Here is a 23,280-nt window from a genome sequence, read left to right as displayed (position 1 = left end):
CTTCATCAGTTTTGAGACATTCAATAAAAAAAACTGATTAGAAAAATCAGGCGTAAACTGTGGATAACGTCAATGAAATGCCTGTGATCCAAATCCATTCAATTGGTCTCCGGCATAAAAGTCAGATGTGATATGTGCTCATCCGTGACCCTGACCTCCACATGCTTACCTTCCACCTCATTAGGCTACATAAAGGGCCCACTGCTCTCTTCATGGAGCTGTGGTTACTCACAGCGAGAAGGTTCCTGGTTTGAATCCTGGTTTGCGCATTCTCTTTCTGTGAAATTCTCCCCGAATTTGTGCTGGCTTTCTCTGGACAGTCCGGCTCCTTTACACATTCCAAAGACTCAAAGGAAAAGCGATATACTGTCGATGATGGACGGACGTATGGATGGATGGAAGGTAAATTGTGGTTACAGTTATTAAAATGTCCAACATGTAGGGCACACTGCTCCCTTCATTGGCATCGAACATTTGTGCTGGACGTGAATCACGAGGCGCAAATGTGGCCAATATGGATGAAAGACGAAAAAGATCTGAGCTTCAGAAACCAGGGCAGGTTGGACAGGATCTTGAATTCTTACGACACAACAACATTCTGCACACAAGAGCTCTGGCAGCACATAGATAAACCCACTAAAACAATCATATTGTTATTTTTTAGGTGAGCATGCAGCACAGTTTGTTAAAGGCAAAGGGAATTATTTAAGAGTATGTCGTTTATGCTCAATGAAGACCAGTTTGCAGGAATCTAATTCTAATTTGCAAACTTTATTTCCCAGAGCCGAGTTGTCCGTCTCACTCGATGCAGCCTATAAAGTTCACAACGCAGCTGGAACACGAGAGATAAAAACCCCTTCACGGTTACTCCAGTCAAATTAGGCAGGAAACTTTATGCCGCGTGACGTGTAGCTTACCGTTCGGCGAGTAGCGGCGTCGTAATGTCGGAACAGGAGGAACATCTGGCGTCTGTCTCTGAGTCTCCTCTGCTTTCTGTGTCGCTCTCAGGTGACATCTCACAATATCAGAGGATTATTGATCAAGCTGTCATCTCTTACATATCTTCACTTCTTAAAAACCATGTGGCCTACAGCTGTATACGCTTCTCTCCCTCTTCTTTCACATTTTTATTATAATTTCTCAACATTTCTTTACTTTTCACACACACACAAATCACCACGTTATCTCCCCTCAAGTAAAATACTGCCGCTCAAACACGACCTGAACACATCACCTTGATTCTCAACAGCAGCAGGAGCTGTAACCTTCATCCTGTTTCCCTCAGTTCTTCCTTCTTTCATTCTCGGAAGCGTTTATTGGTGCCTGGATGAACCCAAAACCCGAGGCAGGCGGAGCAGCTCGACCGTGGAGCCGTTTGGCGGCGGAAAGAAACTGCAAAGCTGCACTAATAACGTCCCCCTGAATATTTTAGACACAATTTATTTTTAATCCGCCGGCTGGAAATCAGAGTGATTCAGTTCCATATTGCGGCCCCGGGGGGTGTTTCGTTGCTCATACTTTTTTAATGACCACAATTCTGTCCGTCCAGAGGGAGGGAGGAGGGGCTGGCAGCCTGTAACTCTGAAGGTAAAGGACGTGAGAAGTCGGCTGGGAGATGGATTCAAGATGAGATTCTCTGCCTTTTGACAACAGGAAAAAAAAGTGGCACCTGTACCTCGGATTGAAACAGATTGTATTTTAGAGAGAGGCACGTTTTACAGTAATAGAATAATTTATGATGGAGCATAAGGGTCACTTAAGGGGATAAAACAATCCTGAGATTTTCAGAATAAAGTCTAAATTTTATGAGAATAAAGTGTTTATTAGCAAACCAATCATAAAATTTCAAGTATGTCATTTTAGAGGCGGGATATCTGAAGATCAGTCAGTTGCCTGCGTTAAAATGAGGAATGTGGAGCAGCTATTCTTTAGCATAGGTCTCACAAATGATAAAATAGTATTTCAAACTTTTTTCTCATAATAGAAGAAAAGTATTTGCGTAATATATCATTATTCTTAGAATTTTTTCCAAAATAACCCTAATACTCATAGTCAAAGTAACTAACATTTAAAGCTTTGTTTGAAATTTAAGTTTATTCTCGTCATATGTGCTTTTTACTCAGTAGTTTACAACTTAATTCTCATAAAATTATGTTTTTATAACATTATGCCTTTCTGTTCCATTATGATTTAATCCTTTTACATAATATACAATATTTCAACATTAATCTTGCAAACTCTTTTTTCTATGCTAATACTCTGCCATGGCTGGCTAACATATAAGGCCTTTTTTTAAATTAAAATTTGGATGTTGTGCAATGAACCTCTATAATGAGAGGAACAAAAGAATTCACTTTTAATAAAGCCTGGCAGCTTGTGCTTCATGAGAATGATCAACGTGTCTCATAACTGTATTGAGCAGTTGAAGTTGAGAGGTTCTTGCATCACATTACATCAGAAACACAGTTTGGGACCATGTCCTGCGTCCCTCCGGGTCTGAGAGGGTTTCCCATGTAATAACATCCTTCTGGGTTCAGGTCCAGCCAGGAGCACATCCTCCTCTCTCTCACATATTAAAGGCGTAAAAGGCAAATGAGGCCTTAAACAGGGGAAAAGAAAAAAGCACAGAAATGTCCGTATAAATAATGGTGCTGTTGTGCTGAGGGAGCAGGTTCTCTCCAGCTTTAAGTGCATCATTCATCGCCGAGCTAAACTAAGCACTCTCATTGCATTTGTTACATTTTAATAGCATAAACACAAAGGCCTTTTCTCGTCCGTGTGCGGCTAAGTTTGGCATCATGCGTGACTCATGCCTCATTTAGGGCCTGTTTTGTTTGGCACCTGGAGTCACAGTTTCTCAACACATTTTATTGTGTCTCCTGGATTAAGGACCAATCTCAGGGTTTCATAAGGGCCATTATCAAAGATTGTATTACTAAATTAGGGCCGGCGGGACTTCCTCTGCCAACCAAAGCAGCTCGGATGTATTCCCGGGGGAAATGAAGAAATAAGCAATAGACAGATCGACAAAAGACGGCGCAGGAATGAAATTAAATATTCCGCTCTGCCACTGAGATCATCTTAATATGTATTCATATCCTCAAAATGTGCAGCCAAGGGCCAACAGTGTATACTGCACAGACTATGACCCAAACATGCACCTACACTGTGCACCAATGCGTCACTGAACGTCATGATTAAACCAATATATTATTTATTAAATATTAAGTTAAAAAAAAATCTAATTCATCTGCTGTTGACCTTCGCAGGTTAAGGCCGTGGTCCCTGAGGTCAGAACTAATGATGTTCTCATTGTAATATACTGTACGTCTGTGGCATAAGTCAACAGGAATCCCTCGGAGGGTACATGAATAGACGTATCAAGGACGGTTGGGTTGCTGCCCCTCAGGGATAATGGGTCACATGACGCACTTTGAATGCAAATACTTTGCACTGACCCTGAAGACAGAGAGGCGACTCCTCACCGGCTTCATGTCATACGTTGAGAAATGAAACAAATTGGAATAAAATAAAAAAAAACCAAGCAGCTACTCGTATTGGGTTGGTCATATAGATTCATGATTCATGTGTATAGCCTATAGGGTTCTAACTTCCTATCTCCATTCCTGAACTGGTAGAAAAATGTTCTTTTAGAATCTTCAGTAATGAATAAATGACAAACAGGGCCAGTCAATTGTTTTTTTATATTTTGAATGAACAAAGTGGCCTCACTGACCAACTCTGAGAGGACGAGAAAGGTGATAAATCCTAAAAATTAAGAGGTTGCTCGACACAATTGGAAAAATGTCACGTTTTTAAATGTCATAAAAGGTGAGGCAATGATAATGGTGCCAAAAAAAAGCATTATGTATATGTCTACCATGTTTATTTAGCTTTTTTCCATTTCAGTTAATTCGCCATTAGTCCAAATTCTAAATTTGTCATCCATCTTTATTTACAGTCTCTGGGTGACGCAGACAATCACCAAAGTGGAAAATAGACAAAGACAGGAAGTAGAACATCCAACAAAAACACAAGGTATATGGTATCAAAATAAAATAGGAAATAACATCTGCCTTTAAGGGGCAGATCATGACACCTAAATGAAAAAAATATTGGTTGGAGTTTAATGTATAAACACCATGCAGTAATATGTGTATTTATATCTGTTAACAGTGGAGCCTTGGAATAAATAAACACACAGAAAAAGTGTTTGAGGCTATATTTTATCTTCACCTTACTTAATAATGTATGATCTACAAAATGGTCCAGGTTATGCAGTGATCATGATTTTTTAGATCTCCAATAGCCTGAGGGCTGTTCAGGCAGACTGTTTACAAACCCCCCCTTCACTGGAGCAGCGGTTTTCCTCTATCTGTGCCATCTCCTCAACATGGAACTGCTCGCTTTCCAAACGAGCGCTGGAATATTCTGTTTCTGGAAAGCACAGTTTACACTACTCGTGTCGTAATTGAACTAAGAGCAGCTGTTTGAGACAGACTGTTTAGGTGACACACGCAGAGTAACACACATTAAGTGCACTAATGCATTTCTTAGGTCACAAACATTACACGCAATCAGGCATGAATCAGGGCTTTGGCGTTTTATATGAGACAGTATGTTGTTTTTATAATTGAGGTTTGATGGAGAGGTGCAAGGTTAGAAACAGCAACAACAACAAATAAAAAGGGCAGATGGAAAACAAAGGTTTTTTTTAATTTAATCATGCGAGAGTGAATATCAAAAACAGGCATTTGATTCAACTGTCAGTCCTCGACTGGGGCAAAGTAAGTGGTTCTCTGTTTGCGGCTGCTGTTGGTGATTGATTTTGCATTTGTATATTTTCATCAAAGCTGAGTATAGAGGAAACATATCAATCTTTGTCATAGGCTAAAAGGTGGACAAAGACTAGAATGACATTTCATTGCTGCTGTTCAAGGTTTCTGTTCGTTGAACTGGAACACTCACTTCAGAAAATATTCTTTTTGTTATTTTCAATATTAAAGAAAATTCATTTTTTCCCCCCTTATAACCTGGATCCTATTTTTTCGAGCTAGGGCCTTTATTTCCAACATTCATATGTTAAAATCCCCTTTATACTTCCAGGCTGCAATACCTCCAATAATGATGATAATAAGAGTTGTTATGTGTGCAATATCCTAGAGGACCTGATAGGCCACCTTTAATATTCGCACATGTATTTGAAATTTACCATCAAGAAGCCCAGATAATTCTGAATATGAATACATTTATCCTTTAATTCAGGGATCACACAATGTGTTTCTAATTAACAGGAAGTATCCTGACTCCTGTTAAAGAAAGACGTCATCTTAATATCTCAATAAGGACCCTTTGTATGTCCGAGGGCTCCTTGCTTCTTTAAAAAAGTAGGATAGAATATTAGCGAACAGTAACCCAGATACACTTCATATGATGGGTTTTAAATTACAGTCTCTCCTCCATCAATATTCAAACCAGTTTCTGTCCTCACATAACCCGAGATTTACTCACTCCTGGTCCGCAGAGGCCTCAAGCCAGTCATCAATCTTTTAAATGTAGTCACCCGATGCTGTTCTGCATGTTAATTGCATGTGACCTGCTTTCACATCTCATGGTTTGATCGCATATTTGTGGCATTAAAGCAGATGGTCTTGGAAAAAAAGACACAAATAAGAACTGTGTCACAAACTCACAAATTCACTCGTAAAAATAAATAGTTGATAAAAATAGATAATTTATTGATAGTGTTCATAAAGATCAAGATGTTTCAGTTTATACCACCTTGGCAGTAGAAAAGGGCAAAATCTCAAAGAATCCCATTTTATTAATGAATGCAAAAATGTTATTCTTAACATTAATATTTAAATAAAAGCATTATCTTAATAAAATACACTTAAAATCTGTTAATAAAGGTTTAAAGCCAAACAGATACAGATACAGAAGAGGGGAGGACCAAGGATGGCACCCTGAGGGACACCATTGGTGTTACAACACTCAGCATTTAACACAAACGTAAATTAAATTGGATTCAAACTGTGTTAAACCTTTCAAGCAAAACTAGAGGGTCCCACAATTGCCAATGTATGAGCTGTTGGCTTATTTATGTGTGTAGATGTGTGCAGAATAAATGAATTCACACAATAAGTGTATGAATCCATGTTAACACACAAGGGATCTTCTCTACTTTATATGATAATAATGTTTTGATCTTTCAATGTGGTGATGTCAAAGTTAATAACATGCTACTGTCAATATCAGTGTGGCCAAATATTGTAACTTTATATATGATCAGTATTAAGCCAATGTTTTGTGACGTATATGTGTTTGGCATTTTTCTTTCACTAAAAACAATGTGGAAAGCATATTTTCCCCTCTGCAATTATTCTGCTCTCCTGCGTTAAATTATTAACACACAACTACAATGGGTACTTTTAGCATGGACCGCAGTTTACAATATTAATACCATTAACCATACCCGCCCATCATCTCAGCCCAACACTGGACCTTTAATTGAATACACGGACATTGCTGCATTAAGCAAATATGCCAACGCAGCGACAATAACTCCCAATGTGCTGTGAGGACGACAAAAGTCTTACGATGTTATTGTGTGCGTGTAGTCACCTGGAGAAACTACAGAATGTGAAAGAAGATCGTAATATTTTTCTTTTTATTTCAATGTGCTCACATTCATGGTGTTTCAAAATGGTCATATTATTGTAGACACTATTGTATTGTTAAAATCTTTAAATAAATGATTTATATTAGTATCATTATATGAAAAATAATTGAATGGTTTATTTACTTCGCAGAATATTTTTCTAAAGGCAATAACATTTTGAATTTACAAATTAAATTAAATTAAATTAAAATGCTGGAAGGGGTTTTAAAAACAATCATATTAAATTCCTAAGTGTTTTTCTTAATCCCTCGTGATGTTGTGTCTTAGCCAAAAACTAACAATGAAAAAAACATGTCTGGCACTTATTGAATTTCAGTTATGCATTAGAGAGTGATTCTCGTTTGAGATGTGACGAGAACAAATATTGGACTTCAAGTCACCGATCTGTTTCAATCTGTCTCTCCCCCTCTCACACACTGAGGGCTTCAGTTCCTGTCCTCCTAACCACCGTCGGCAATCTGTGTCCATTCAACTGTATAATGACAGCGGTGACTGCAAAGACGACCAGGGATCTGTGGCCGAGGCGAGAAGAACACAACAATTCAATAATGCAGAAAAGGCTAATGTTCAACTTTCCCACGGGGTTAAATGTGCTGGGTAGTTTTATTCAGTCAACGAGCAGAACAATGACAGAGAGCAACTTATGATATTATATATATGTTTATCTTTAAAGGTGCAGTGTGTAGAATTTAGTGACATCTAGTGGTGAAGTTGCATGCCGAAGTTGAATACCCCGCACCTCAGCTTCCCCTTCTAAACATGAAAGAGAACCTGTGGTATCCTTCAGTTGTCATTAAAACTCAAAAGGTTTAGTTTGTCCAGTTTGGGCTACTGTAAAAAAAACACGGCGGAGGACCTGCTCCCGAGGTAAATATAAAGTATCTAAATATAAAGTATTTCTAGGGTAAAGAAAACAACAACTTGAAAATGATTTCACAATTTAGATGAAACACACTAGTGGAAACATCACTAGGATTATTTTATATTCAATTTCTGCCATAGATCCCTTTCACCTTAATGTTACACACTGAACCTTTAAGAACGAGTTATCAAAGATGGAGGGTCGGGGGGGGGGGTAAAATCAGGAGGCATGAAATAACATGTGAGACGCAATTTGATGAAATTTGATGAAACCAGGCTTTATAGTTACACTTTCATGATTAATGGGTATATGATAAAAGTGTGGTCAGCTTTGGCTGCTTGTGTTTTAATTTTCATCCAATAAAGGTTGTTCCACTGCAAACCCTCTGCTAACTGTAATTGCAGCGCTTTATCACAAAGTGGACCAATTAATGCAAACCCAATAAGTTATATCACACTGTTTCACAAAGTGAATGAACGATCAAACCTCCATAACACCTCAATCCCAAAACATAAATGAAACCTTTTATGCATATTTACATCTACGTTTGCAGCTGGTTAGTTTTCTTTTTACTTGTCTATATGCTATGGTTGCTGAGTTGATGGTGAGAGGTTTATTTCAGATTCTATGCGCAGGTGATGGTACGTTTTGCATGTTGGTTATGAATTTCTTGGTTTGTGGCTGAGCACAGGGAGATTCAGGGGAGAGGAGTCTACGTCTGAGAGAAATTGAGGTGCTGGGTTAGATCAGGAATAAAGTGGTGGGTGGGTGGGTGGGGGGGGGGTGGGGGGGGGGTTGGCGTGGGTTTCAATTTAGAAACAGAAAACTGCTGAGGATCACCTGTCGGCACAATCTGTCCACCTCCACAGTGGAGCTCTGCGACGTCCGCTCCGACAGAGCTGCGGTTACTCGGCTGAACGGTTTGATGCCGATTAGTCTCTCTGCTCATCTGTATATTTCAACAACTGTATTTCTTCTTCTTGGCACAACAAGGCCATGTGTACATGTCTCACTCCTTCATCATTATCAATGGGACGACATTCCAGGAACAGATATGCACTCTTGTGTGTCATTTCCAAGGACACGTCATCCAGGGCATCCATCGTTTCATCCCTTCGGTTTCTATATCTGTTCAGGGTATGTTGTTGCTCTGTCTTCTGCATTGTCCTGGAAAAAAGGGAGACAGATGAAGTTTATCCGGAGCAATGAGCGTAAACATAATATTAATGGGAGTTGCCCCTGGGTCCCCTGGTTAATAGGTTCTGACACCTTGGTATGGACTTGACAGATCAGTCACCAAATAGATGAAGGCTGCGGGCAAGAAAAGTCTTATTACAGCCTGACAGAGGAGAGGAGCCACGGAGATCCATCACCCCCTGGGCAGCTGTGCACATGTATGTGTTTGTAGATTTAGGGAAGGCCTGTGTGTGTGTGTGTGTGTGTGTGTGTGTGTGTGTGTGTGTGTGTGTGTGTGTGTGTGTGTGTGTGTGTGTGTGTGTGTGTGTGTGTGTGTGTGTGTGTGTGTGTGCGTGTGTGTGTGTGTGTGCAGGGGACAACACTGGCAAACAGAAATCTACAGAGTGCCAAGTTTCGCACAAGCACACAAGGTGAGGCTCTGCTTCTGCCCCCTGGACGAGTGTGAATATGCAATGTGCTTGTTTGTTTGTCTCTGAGGAGCTTCACAGCTGAACCCTCGTGGGCTCGTAGGTTTTTCATTGTTATCTGGACAGACCGGAGGCGGGGGGGGGGGGAATCAAATCTTGGTCATCTTCAGCTTTGTCCTGGATCTCATGTGTCATGTATTCTGATGAACAGGTACCAAAACAAAATGAAGACGAGGCATCTTGTGCTGTTAGGAACACGACACATTTTTGTTTTAACATCTCCTCATTGTCAGATGTGATCAAATCCCTGCGCTTACTTCATGAATGTGTGTTACCATGGTTACCAAATGATCACGCAAACCTAGAGAAATCTCAGTTCGCCTGAATTGGACTGAATGAGACTGACACTCAGTAGAGCACATGCCACCGCCCAGGCCCAACAGTCCCCTTAAAATAAAATAAAACAATCAAGCTGCACCTCACACTCATTGATATCACTTCCCTAATTATGCCAGATTTTCTTTAAATCAAGATCCTGGGAAATTGATGAAAAATGTTAAATAAAAATGCTCCATCTTATACTTGGAAAATAAACTGGTAAATAAAGTCTAAACACATCCTGGGAAAAGATTTTCTCTCTGATCCCGGTGCTAACAATGCAGGCATGCATGCACAGCATGCTGCCGTCAACATCAAACCCTCAACATGCAGAATAATAATGTCCCCTATTAATAAATAAAGAGAGCTCTGCTTTGCACACAATGTGGGGGGGCGATGGCCGAGCTGGGAGCGGAGCCCTGTCAGCACAGAGGCTTCCTGGGACACAGTTGGAAGTTGTGTTGGGTAACAGGCGGCCAAGCAGTGTGAGAGGCCCTCCTGTGGTCAAAAGGTCACATGTCGAGTTTCTGCAAGCGGATTTGTGGGAACCATGTTAACTGCATCTATACCATCTATACCAGCCCGTGTTCCGTTGTGTCCAGGTTAATTAGTGTGGAAGTGGGATTACTTGTCTTACTGCTTGTTCTTTCTAAGGAAGAGTAAGGGTTTGGTAAAACATACATTTTATATCTGCGATGGGGGGGGCAAAAATAATCGTATGATCAGTGTCTACATCATAAATTTATTTTCAATGTACCATATTAGCCGTGTCCCATTCAGGGGTTGTCTCCATTGGAAGATGGAAGCCAAAACGAGAGAGCCTTAGCTTCTTTAAGGAGCTGCACTTACTGCGGCTCAGAGCTAGCTCATTAGCTTCGTCACTAGCACACAACGATTCCCGGGATAGTTTTGTCCAGAAAGGATCCACTCATTGCGTCCTTCGTTGTTTTAAGAATGGAAGGACACATTTGTCGGCTGTATTTGAAGAAGCCTTCGGAATGTGACAGCCTCACGTCACTGTGACGCGCTCGGCCTTGAATCGGGGCTTTTGTCTGAAGTTGTAGATTTGACCTCCCTTCCTGTAAACAACTGTTGGTCACCAGAATTGCGAACAGAAGTAGGTCACACCTGAGTTTGTCTCCTGTAGACAAAGACGATGTCATCATGCCAGGATATTCTTCCTGGCATTCAAATCAGTAATGGTGCCAAAAACCCTGGTGCTGCTCACAGTCCTCTCCGCACCCTCAGCTGTTAAATTCCATCCTGTCCAATGCGCAGGCAGATAAGTAACGTTACCGAAATGTTTCCTGCCATCGATGAGAAAAGCCATGACTCTCTCTAGACATAAAGATCAAAGCCCTGGCTCGTTGAGCGTGACCGCCCAACACAAGGAAAAGGAAGATCTTGTTCTGTGTTGTCTGTTTATGAGGGAGAAAGAGCTTAGGTTGAGTAACTGCTAGTGTCTGTTACATCCTGCTGTACTCGAGACGGTTTTGGCCGGTGCTAAGGGGAGAGAACGCTGCCAAGTCCTGGCTCCAGCAGCGACTGGTAATGGCCAACGAAACTGAGAAATTGGTGAATGCCACGCCAGCCCCAAAAAAAACAACACAGCGCTGTGTCTTGCCCCTCGCCGATGTGAATCATCCAACTGAACAGTGACAGGTCACATTTTGTCCTTTTTCACCCACACCCATGGGTATTTTCCACCCGCCCAGAAAGTGTGTCCTTCTCACTTTCTGTGTTGTCTGGGGGAGACAGAATTAACATCCACCTGCATTACACCCCTCGCACTGCAGTCCATGCTGACAGGTGAGAGGAAGTGGTTCCCCAGGCCAACAACAGGAGTTGGCACCGGCAAGGTTGGAACTGTGGCCGGAGCCGGTCATCCACTAATTGGAAAGGTCGGTGCCTCAGTTCCCAGACTCCTCCGGTCCATATGATGGACTGAAGGCTGCGTGAAGTATAGCAGTCACTTAAACACTGTATGAATATGTGTGTGATTTAAGAAAGCTTTATGATTGGAATCCAAAATTAGTAAACACCACCGACTTAAGGATGAGTCACCAAACGACTTAAACTGATTTACAGGAAGAGAAAAGACAGCAAGTTGACGATATGGGATTTTGACGTGTTTGTGAAACAACAAGAGATAAAAGGACACAGGGTTAAAACTGGGAACATGTATTTTTCATTTCAACTAAAACTAAAATATTCAGCATATGTCAGCAGATTAGAGCAAATATGTATATGAGTCCTGTTATCAATGTTCAATATAGAAAAACCAAAAGCTTCCTCATGAATGATCCAAATACATATGAATAAACAATATGACATCATACAATACTCAGATGTTGAACCTGCATGACTGTGCAGATATTTAATTTGAATTGACTGTAATATGAACAGAAATGGTGTCGGACATGATAAATGTTTTCTGAATGAGATCAGACTGAGAATAAAACTGCAAAAATGTTTCCATTCTTCACAACGGATTGAAAATGAAAGAAACCCAGTGCTGAGTAAGAAAATTGCGTTTTTCCTCTTCAAGTCATTTGTTTCAAACATAATAATCAAACATTTGTTGAGAGCACTTTGTAAAGAGAGCAGAGGAATTGAACAAAGCCACACAGGATGCAATAGCGGCGATAGCCTCTGGTGTTACACTTGCAATACTCCCATTTATTTTCATATTAGCATCTCATTATGCCCACAGTGTGCCCAACACTGAGAGCCACTATGTTACACAGTCCTGCCGAGTGCCACTGGGTACAGTATAGGAACTGTAAATCCAGTGGGGGGGACTCCAGATGGGTGGTACCAGCACGTAGCTGGAGGGGCGGTCCCACAGGGGCTGTTTTTCATCCGGTGACAAGGAGTTTATGAGTTTTTAGACTATGTGGGCTTCGGGAAACCATCTCCAGTCTATGAATTTATGTTGTTTGTCCTGCCTCTTCTTTTTACGCCCAGCTGTGTCTTCGGGGGAGTTGAGAGCGAAGCAGAGCTGAGGGCGGATCTGTGATTTAGTGGATGGATAGTTTGTCCAACAACTTCCATTTTTCTTCCTTTCCTCTATTTTGACATTGATTTTGCTGCCACCTGTAGCTTTTTATTTTGAATTGCTGCAGAACCACAACGATGTGTTAAAATCAACGATCTTATTTCTTTTCCAACACGTTAATGATAAGGAGACTTCGTTTTCTGCAGACCTCCAGGTGATAATATCAAACGATGATCTGATTAATAGAATTGCTGTAAATAACTCACTGTCAATTCTTGGGTTATAACATCGTTCCCTCAACCAAGGAGGTTCGGTTTTCACCCCTGTCCATTTGTTTGTTTGTTTGTTAGTTTGTCAGAACAATTACGCATAAAACGACTTCATGAATTTCCACAAATCTTAGCGGAGGGATTACAGTGATTGAATTTAAGGGAACTGTTGAGTCTTAGAGGAGCTATGTACAATACTGAGTGACACTCGAGTCGAATGTATTAAACATTGTTAACCATAGTTGCGGTCCAATTATTTCTAAGAAGTCACATCAGGGTCTCTCCATTCTCTCTCTCCCATTTTGCGTTTGTCAATAAGAACAAAAGGCCAATAAAAACATTTTCTAAATAAGGAAATTAGATCACTGTATTCCGAGAATGATTGTCAATCTTTCTTATTTCCCTTAACTACTATGAATCCAGTTTACTGAACAGGACATTAATACAACTGCAGTCATTTTCCGTACTTAAACACAGTCTAATTAAATGGGGAATTGAATCGAAGCCGGCCCGCTGAGATCATCCAGCTGGTGGAATGTTCTCCGGGAATCACGTCAGCGTTGCATGCAGGCATCCTCCCCGAAAGAATCAGATCCTCCTGAAGGAAAATCAATGGACCTCCCTCTGCGGAGGTGTTTATGAGGGTGCAAACAGAGATGGGATCCCAGTGAGGAGACTGTACAACTGATCCATCCGTCCATGGAAACACTCAGTTCTCCTTCACCTCCCCTGCCAAGTGTTGGCCTTCTGTTCTGCCCAGGCTCTTACAGACAACCCATATGTCAGGAGCTCGCCATCCCACCACCCCCTCCACCCGGGATGATGAAAGCATGACACAATGAGAATTAACGTGTAAAAGGGTCAGAAGGTCGTATATATGAAGACTGGGGTGAACAATGTCTAGTTCTAGTTTTAATGGATGGATACTTTTGGGTCTAACAGGTTTTCACTCATCCCACCATCCACCTCCTCTCTTCAGGAATACTCTGAAAGTGTAGTACTTCTCCATATTAGCTGGGATTAAATTGATTCTCACCGAGGTTACTGAGCTGTATCCCCCTGTTGATCAATAAAACCCTTTTTTTTTGTTAATCTCTCATTCTTTGTGTCTGTGTTCGGTTATTCAGCAGGAAATCCTCCACACCGATACAAAGTGAATAGAAAGAAGAGGAGCTTTTATGACTGACCAGCACTTTAATGTCCCCACAGGATTAAGTTAGAAGCAGATAAGTGGCAGCTAAAGTCAATTAGCAACTATTCCTGTGACGAGTCATTAAGTGATAAATACAGAACCATTTATCTGGTGAAGCGACGTGGGTAAATTCAATGGTGCCATTTTCCGATGTGACAGAGCCTCCAGCCACCATTTATACCACCGATATTTTAACCTTTATGTCGCTCTCAAAGCAACAATATGTCATTTATACTGCACGACAGCTTCACGTCTTTGCGTTGACTCTGTCTGTGATCTCATCGCGGGGAAGGATTTGCTTCACGTTTGGTGTGAACGCAGCTTTACACCTGAACTTGCTGGACCTAATTCTGGCAACTTCGTCCCCATTCCAAGGCATTGGAACTTATTTTAAAGTTGATATTTAAAGGTCAATAAGTTGCATACTATTGATTTAAGGTCAAAAGTCCAGAATGGTCCTCACACAAGCAGAAGTATACAACCAGGGTGCACACACAAACAAACAGGCAGCCTATTCCTCACACATGCACACACACACAAACACACTCAGCTGGCAATCAGCAGCAGTAGGAGTCCTTGCTCATGCATAGCTGAGAGGCAGTTTGCCCATGTGAATAGCCTTGCAATCAACATAGGCTCCATAAATCAGGGCGAGCCAGATAAAAGATTTAATCTTGGTGGTCTTCGGTGGACATGGATAGATCCATCTTCCCAGATGAGAGGTCCATCTCCCCTGATGCCGCTGACAATGCCAGCTCCGACGGAAAGGGAGACGCTGGGAGGCAGATGGTGTCGGTCTGAGAGAGGATTCTTCCTTTGGAAACCAAATGAATCTCATTTCTAAAAGCCTTCCAATTGCTAATGCCTCAAAAGTCTGTTTATTATTCAATCTATTCCCCACTGAAATTAGGATTTGAGTTTTTTTACTTTGTGGACATGAATGTTTCATCGGTAAACATTTCAAACAGCAATCAATGACTGTGTATTTAACAGGGACAGAAAGGTAATTGTGGGTCATTATCAGCCGATATTCATGTCTTTGAATACAGGTGAAGTGGAAATTGCAGGAGACTGACTAACACCTCACAACTTTCTGCACAGATGGCAGCTCCCGGTGACACACCCCGAACATCTGCTGCGTGAATTTCCCTTCGTCAGTCGAGCTGCGGCATCGTTCTCTCTCTCTCTCTCTCTCTCTCTCTTATCTTATCACAGTCGTCTTTATTTTGAAGCTTCCTTCACAAATCATTTATGCTGCATCAACTCGTGGTGGCATTTTGCTGAATTAGGATCCTGCTTTGATTTTTTGATGCAGGGAATTTATATTGCTTTTCACTGAGAAGGACGGTGTGTAATTATGTTAGAAATGTCTTCTCATCAGACTCCTATGATGGAACAGATGGATGTAAACATTTTTGCTCACCTTGCAGAGTTTAACAGAATAATACAGTCACTGCTGTTTTTATATTTCATCTGTAAAGAAGAGCAGAGGAACTTACATGAGAGAAAATCAATTATGTCACTGCAGTTTGATGAAAAGTGCGACAGAATGTGAAAGTGAAAGACCCAAGGACACGTCCACACTCAATCTGGTACGTCAGCAAAACAATATGTAGAAGAACGGTTTGGAAATATCTGGTCCAAACTGAAATTTCACATAAACATGTGCAGACCACTTACTTTATTTCTTTTATATTTCTACTATAATCATGTGTAGGATTGTTCCGCCTCCTGACTTTCTAATTAAAATCTGTTTTCTCTCTTTGGTATTTTGTTGAAAATCCATATGAAACATTCGAGATGTCAATTACATAAATTTCGTGGGGTCCTGTGAGCCTGTACATGCGGGCAATTTTTTATCCATTTGCATGACACAATAATAAAAATCTCTATCTATTGATTTATATGTGCTTGTCCCCTGGGATTAAACTGGGAAGAAATACATCCAGGGCACTTAATCTGCTCTGCGCGGTTCTCTATGCAGAACTGTATCTGTTAGTATGATCCATTTTCCTGAGTGCTCCCAGGCCACGTCTGACGAGGGCCCGTCCGCACATCGCCATATATCCCACAATGTTATGAGACAGACCATTAGTTTATTGCTCAGCCAGCATTGGCAAGCAAGTGAGCATGAGCGATGTGAGAAATTGAAGGGGGGAGAGGGGAAACGCTCTTCACCGGTAAATTGAGAGGAAAAGATGGAATCTCTGTGTTTCTGAAACCTGTGTTTTACTCCGTTGTTGTGTTGAATGTTAACAAAACAGGCTCAGGCGAGGACGATGAAGGATGTGTGGATGTCTTTGATTGAAACACATACGCACACTTAACCTGTCACATCGCAGGGGAAACTCATAAATAAGGCGAATTTGTATCAAAGTGCAAATCCTCACGTCGCATTACTCTCTGAATGTCACCGCCATTAAACCTGCAGCTGCTGCGTCTGCTAAGTTGCATCGGTGACATTTGCAGAAGAAATGCCACCTCCGAGCCGCTCGCGCACCTTCGACGTGCTCGCAGCGGCGGGAAAACAACACAACAACAGCAGCTCGCCACAGTGCGTTACCATGGAGATGCATCCGGGCCTCGTTCATCAGCAGGAGCCGTGGGTTCAGTGTTGAAGCACCTCTCACTTTCCCAGGTGTGATTATACAGTGCACTGGCTCCCCTGACAGAACACAACAGCTGTTTGCTTTATTCTCCAGGGCGACTTAAAATGGTGGTATGCATCGGAGAGCTGCCCCTCCCCCCCCCGCACTCCCAGTTCCCCCCGCGCTCGCCAACATGCAGCTACAGGAATGACACGCTGTACTGGAGCAACGAGAAACCCAGCTAACACTGTTGCCATGACGACGCAGCCAGAGGATAACTGTTTTACAGCGTACGCCGCCGCCCACCACCTCGGCTCCTTTAGAAATATGCTGCTCCTCGCTGATCTGCACTGTGGTGCTGGAACCTTGTGGTGGTCACTCACTAACAACCAGTTTTCCCTTTCCCCTCCACCATGAATCAACATGTTTGTTAGAATAACAAGCAAAATGAACTGAAAATGTTTCATCTGCATTGGAAATGTGTTGTTGCTGTCCTCTGTGTTTCATTTTCAATACCGTTAAAGACAAAGTGATAAAATATGGCTGGTTTCATGATGCCAATATTTCATCAGGGTCACTGTCAGACTCACCAGCAAGAGGTTTAGTTATTTTATTTCCTTGTAAAACCTTTCGAAAACACAAAACTGAAGATCACACTGTACCAAAGACATTATTAAACTGTAATAATTAAACAAGGATATGATTTAAATGAAGTCAACATGTGTAAAGTACTTTTAAAAGCATATGTGGTGATCTTCTTTTCATTTTCAATTGGTTTGTGAATGATTTGTCTTAATAATAATAATAATAATAATAATAATAATAATAATAATAATAATAGTCAGAAAGAGCATCACCGGCATCATAAACATACAACATCAAGTGTACAATCAACAGTGATAATCATTATTATTATTATTTTATTATTTATAATATTCCTGATAGTATTGATACTAAGATTGACTGTTATTACCATAATCAGTTTTTCTATTTCTACATGTATTTAGATTGAATACGTGCGCTTGGTATCATCCCTCTTCTTGTCACAACATTAATTAGCGTCCATATTCTGCCTGACAACAAGATAATTGATTGGTTGACATTTTGGGTTAATTTACTCCACGAGTCGATCAATTATCATCCACCTGAACCAGTGTTAAAACCCTTGTGCTGCACGTACCGGTATCATTGGGAAAGACTAACGCAATAAGGAACAAAAATCATCAGAATTATTGTGCAATAACATAAATACAATAATATTCCTGCTTCCCTCAGGTTCAAATTTGAGACCAAATTATTAATTCGAAAGCTCTAATCTTCTATAACAATTCATTTTCCTGATCTCTATCACATTGTAATTAATGAGGTCAAACCATTAACTGAGATACGATGACTATCACACACTTGGGTTTGTGAGGCACAAACAAATCCCCTGACCACTGCCATCGTAATCAATGTGATGTAAATGAATCTGACCCTGAATCAGCGTCACTGTCATTTCAGCTCAGGTCTGTGCACGAGCACTGTGCACCTTCGTCCGCCCTTCATCCCCTGAGACTGTGAAGAGCTGTTTTAGAAGGAGAGAGTTGACATTGTCATTTCACTGGCAGATGTTTTGAAAATTAATAGCTTTTGAGACGTCATCTAAATAACGTCCTCTGTCCTTAATTAGCTCCTTAAATGGGAGAACCAGTCGATAGTAATTTGAGGTAAAAGGTCACCTTGATTGTGTTCTGGTGACGTTTAGGTCAAGTGTCACCTTAATTAAGTTTAGCTGGCAGCTTGACAGCGAACTGCAAATGGCACTGAAAATGCACATGGATAAATAAAGAAGATTTATCGAACAGGAAATGAACGGCAGCCGATTGTATGTTTATAAAAGTTTTGTTTTACATAATAGAAACATTCCATTCTGTCAATTTTCCGAAACAAAAGCTTCAAAGCTGCTTTTCCATCTCAAACTAAAAAAAATCGTACTTATGGAACAGGACTGCAGCTTTAGTTATTATGCGCTATGCACAATGAGTTTGGGAAATTCCTGCTATCCTCCTTAAAATCTGCTCCATCATCACTGTGCGAGAATGTCTGTGCTGCTGCTGCTGCATTTTTAACGAGGCCGAGGCGACAGACAGGCCTCCGTTAATAAACCTGAAGATGAAACATGGCCCTGGCTGCGCTGTATCGACGTCGCCTGTGCGAGGTGGCAGATTCAGGACGTTCCTTGTGTACCCTCTGTCATCATTAGCCTCGGCGCGGGCAGGATCCCATCAGAATATCCATCGACGACCAGCGATGTGAGACACTGGGAGGAAAAGGGGGAGGGAGGCTGATTGCTCACATGGCTGAAGATTCATTTTGGCTTAACCATCCCTCTGCGACCGCGATTGGCTGAACTAACGACCCATCAGTACACCCGATTACACAACGGTGTGTGAATGATGGTGTCGCTCCCCGGGGGATGTAACTCCGATAAGTCATTTCCACATTGAAGGAAAACAAAACAACAACAAAAGAAAATGTTGCTTTAGTGCCCAAAAAAGTTGTGAAAGCTCCAGGCTGCAGCTTCGGTCACGAGACAGTAAATGTTTGCACTGTAGCCACGAGACCATCGTAACCTTTGAGAATGTCTTGGTCTTCAAGCAAAGGCTGAAGCTACAGGAAGTTGAGGCTCCGAGGGGAAACCTCATTAAGGTTATGCAAATGTATTAATTCTGGTGGAAAGAGAAAAAGCAAAACTGTTCTTTAGTATATGAGGGAAACTGGTGAATCATTCAGTGCAAATACGAGAGAAGCATGTGTTTGAAAAGCACAAGATATTCTTTCAACTTCATTTTGTGTAAATGTTTTTGGGGTTATGTGTCTTTTTTTCCAGCGCTGTGATTTTGATTTTAATGTGATTCAAGGTATGATGGAAAATGAATATGAAGGGCTGGGGAGGGAAGTGTGGGCTGATTAGGAGGAACGACAGATTATCTTTACAGGGCAGAGGGAAGTCAAGCGTCTTCACTGAGACGTGTGACTTTCATTAACACTCAGCAGAAGGAGGGTGGACTCACAGCGTCTCATCACTCAGCCTGTTCACTCACAACCATTAGATTTAATATTCTCCTCTTTGGATTATAACACTGCACAGAGGCTCCATTTTCCCTCAGGATGTTAGTGTTGGTAAAAAATATTAAATACATAACATTAAATGAACATGTATGAGCTCGTTTTTTAAAGTTACACAGTCAACTTGGCTTCAAATTTCATCCATCCATCCATCCATCCACAATGTGTGTGTGTGCGACAATGTCTGAACTCAACTCTACACTCAAACAACAGGTGATGAATTCTGACCTGCACACCTGTCCACAAATTAACAAAGCGGTCGTGACAGTGCTGACCTTTAGAGAGTTTATCTACAGCCTCAACTATTTGTGAGAATGTCACCGTGCGGTCCGACAGTGGAAGTCGGTGACATGATGTAACTTCTGGCTTCTCTCAGCCTGAACCGGAGCAGACACCAGCCTGGAAGAATCTGTCAGTCAAACAGAGCCTCCTTACACTGAGGAGGGCGTGGTTTATGTTTTATCAGCTATTATCAACCTCACAGTGAGTTAATGAGACTGTCTTTGATAAATATAGTTCTCCTTTTAAAAATAATCGTATAACTTGTTCTTTCTGTTATTTTAGTCATGGGTTACATTTGCGACACCAAGACACCGTTCTTGGACTTTGAGATCTTCTGCTGGTACAGTGATTTAAGAAGTAATCTGTGAGTTTAAAGGTGCCTGTGATGTAAAGTTGGCTCAGATGAGGGGGTGGGGGGGGGGGGGGGACGACACCAACCAGCATTCATTTCTTTGAGTAAATGCAATAAATCAAACATAAGTTGTCCTGTGCACCTCCTGGCTCTCATCCACAGGACCAGCTCTTTATTTTCTCCTCTGCCACATTTAAAGCAGGGCAGTGATGAGTTAACTGGACTCAGCTGTGTTATTCACCCCCCCCCCCCCCCCTGCTGCCGCTGGAGAAGCTCACCTGAGCCACAGCAACCCCCCCCCCCCCATCTATTTACCAAGTTTGGTGGAAACTGGTGAAGTAGTTTTTGCACAATCTGAGCAAATGAACCAACAAAGAAACCGACCAACCAAAGCCGCGAAACCTTGCCCCTACACCTCCACAAAATGTCATAGAAATCCATAAGTAGTAATGATGAGTAATCTTTTCATAATCCTGCAAACACACAAACACATGACACAGCTAATAAATGACACACACCAAACGATAACAAGCCATCAGCCACTTTTATTTAGAAAGAGTCCCAAAAAATAAACAAGTTAGCACACATTCCATATACAAAATGTCAGTGAGAATAGCCTGAATATGCGATGAGACGACGGTTTATGTTTCTATTGTTGATTACAAAAAACAACAGTGGTAGTAATAGTACAGTTTGCCTCCCTCACTTGTCGCAGTGGAGGGCTCGTCATAGGTCAAATTGTAGTAAAAGAAAGGAATAAAAACAAAAATATACCTAAAGGTTTAAACTCTGAGAACTTATAGGTCTGTGTATCTGAAAAAACCAAACAAATTGTATTTTCTGAATAAGTAGAAATCAAATTTAGTCTTTGACGGCAGCAAAGTAGCTTTGACGCTTTAATGCAAAGGGGCTATAATTTTTCATATTTAAACTTTTTATATAAAATATATGTATATACTGTATATATGTCTAACATTGTATTTTCCAACTTCAAACAGTTAACCTCACGACTTCAACATTGAAAATGAAAAGTAAAACCGCATGTTTGGCAGTAATGAAATAAAACTCATGTAGTATTTGCGGGCAACAACATGCAACTGGTGCTACTTCATTGTCAGATCAATGCGAAAATACATGGAGACTGGAAAACAAAGCGAAAAAGAAAGGCTATTGTATTAGCACTGTCATTGCCACCGACTGTACATCTAGATACAAAAGTTACAGAATGTCTCATTTACATTCACTGAGATGACAGTGATTTGATTATATTAAATATTCATATCTACCGGCACTAGAATTTGGCACTCTCACTTATTTGGCATTTTTAAAAACCACCACGTTGAACCATGTGGATGCTGATGCCTCTTTTTCGATGTCACTTCAAAAGTGCGATGCGATAAACACCAGACTGTTTTTTTTTGTGTCTTTTATTATTTATTTTTTTCGTCCTCGTTTCGCATTCGTCGCGTGTAAACAGATTTGTTTTCCTGTCGTTGAAAGTAGAACATCAACCCTGGTCCTCGTCAGAAAAAATACAAACAGCAAAAGCACTGAAGCCAACGAAGAGACAGGAAGTGTAAAGCAATATAAAAAACTAAATTAGAAAAAACTAAATCGCTGCACCGACTCTCAACAAGAAAAAAAAAAAATAGAGAAGAATTGATTTCCAAATGTCAAGCATTGACATATATTTTTATATCAACACCAAATGTTAAAGAATAAAATATACAGGAAAGTTTAGAATAGGAATTAATTACATGATTTCAACATCTCACCCCCCCACACGCGATGTATTTGGCTTTGAAAATATGGAACTAGAAGCTGTTTAGTATTTTTTCTTTCTTTACACTCACACATTAATATGTTTATACTCAACCAGTATGTAAGCAAGTTTATTTAAAAGCTATTTTGTGAAAATACATAAAAATATTTTTTTTTGCAAATAAACTTTTTTTTTCTTAGATTTTCTTAAAAAAAAAAAAGGAAAAAAAGGACAATTTCACATCTTAATGCAGATGGTATCAAGTGTGCTTGAAAATCCTGTTTGGTGGCGGTGGCTACAGAAACAGTGTGTTTTTGATGACATCTTCCCCTGACGCACACACACACACACACACACACACACTCGCCTTTCACTCTCACACACACAAACAGCCGAGATGACTGAAACTCCAACTCCCAGAAGCAGCCGGCGCCGTCAATCAAGCCCTCTTTGCGTCTCGGTCCAGTCCAGAAAAGATTGACAGGAAAGCATGGTGTCCAAAAAAAGGAGAGCCTCCATTTTTATATTCCCACATGTAATTCCGCCCAGAGGGGGGAGGGGGCGTTTTTTCCGAAAATGGTGAGCTTATCGAGACAGAGGGCAACAATACGAGTCTTTTGTGAGAGAGACAAAATGAAGACTCCCATCTCCTACATTTCCATTTTTTTCACCAGACAGAGACAGAAAAAAAAAGTGCCAGAACAAAAGGAAGGGAGGGAGGGTTTGAAGAAAGAGAGAATCGCTCTATTGAAACCGTCGTAAGGCACTCAGAAGTTTCTCATTGATCAGGACAGATCTGTCAGGCTGACGTTCAGTCCCATGTCAGGTCTCGAGTAAGGGACGGAGTGGACAGCTTTAGGAAACTCTGGAGTCATCACCCGACCATTCTCCCCGGTACTCCCAGTGACGGAAAGTCTCGCTTTGTTCCTCATGGCGTCCCCGAAGGTCATCTAGGAGAACGCACCGAGTCGCGTGTGCAGGCAGACACAAACATCAACACATTCACACACACACACACACACACACACACACACACACACGCACACACACACACACACACAACGAGGCGTACACAAACAAGGAGGCAACATGTTAGTTTGGAACGTCTCGACATCTGTAAACTTAAAAAACGATTATAGATGTTGAAAAACATGAGAATGTCGATGAGAACTGAACGTGACGACCGTGGGTAACAATGCA

At 41.1% G+C, this 23,280-nt stretch overlaps 1 protein-coding gene across 5 annotated transcripts in view; it reads right to left on the bottom strand.

Moving 5' to 3' along the window:
* Positions 1–20,843: 20,843 nt before the first annotated feature.
* The window catches only part of gria2b (glutamate receptor, ionotropic, AMPA 2b), a 43,476-nt gene continuing 41,039 nt past the window's right edge, over positions 20,844–23,280 (bottom strand). For 2 of the 5 annotated variants that reach the window (XM_034597706.1, XM_034597707.1), the window contains exon 16: positions 20,844–23,030. In XM_034597706.1, the coding sequence (XP_034453597.1) occupies positions 22,866–23,030 (165 nt within the window). In that variant the 3' untranslated portion in view covers positions 20,844–22,865. The remainder of the gene's footprint in view (positions 23,031–23,280) is intronic. The other 3 variants (XM_034597708.1, XM_034597709.1, XR_004615154.1) reach the window with 2 other exon arrangements.

This window comes from Hippoglossus hippoglossus, chromosome 10, assembly GCF_009819705.1.
Source record: "Hippoglossus hippoglossus isolate fHipHip1 chromosome 10, fHipHip1.pri, whole genome shotgun sequence".
Taxonomy (NCBI): Eukaryota; Metazoa; Chordata; class Actinopteri; order Pleuronectiformes; family Pleuronectidae; genus Hippoglossus; species Hippoglossus hippoglossus.
This window is presented reverse-complemented; position numbering and strand designations above follow the sequence as displayed.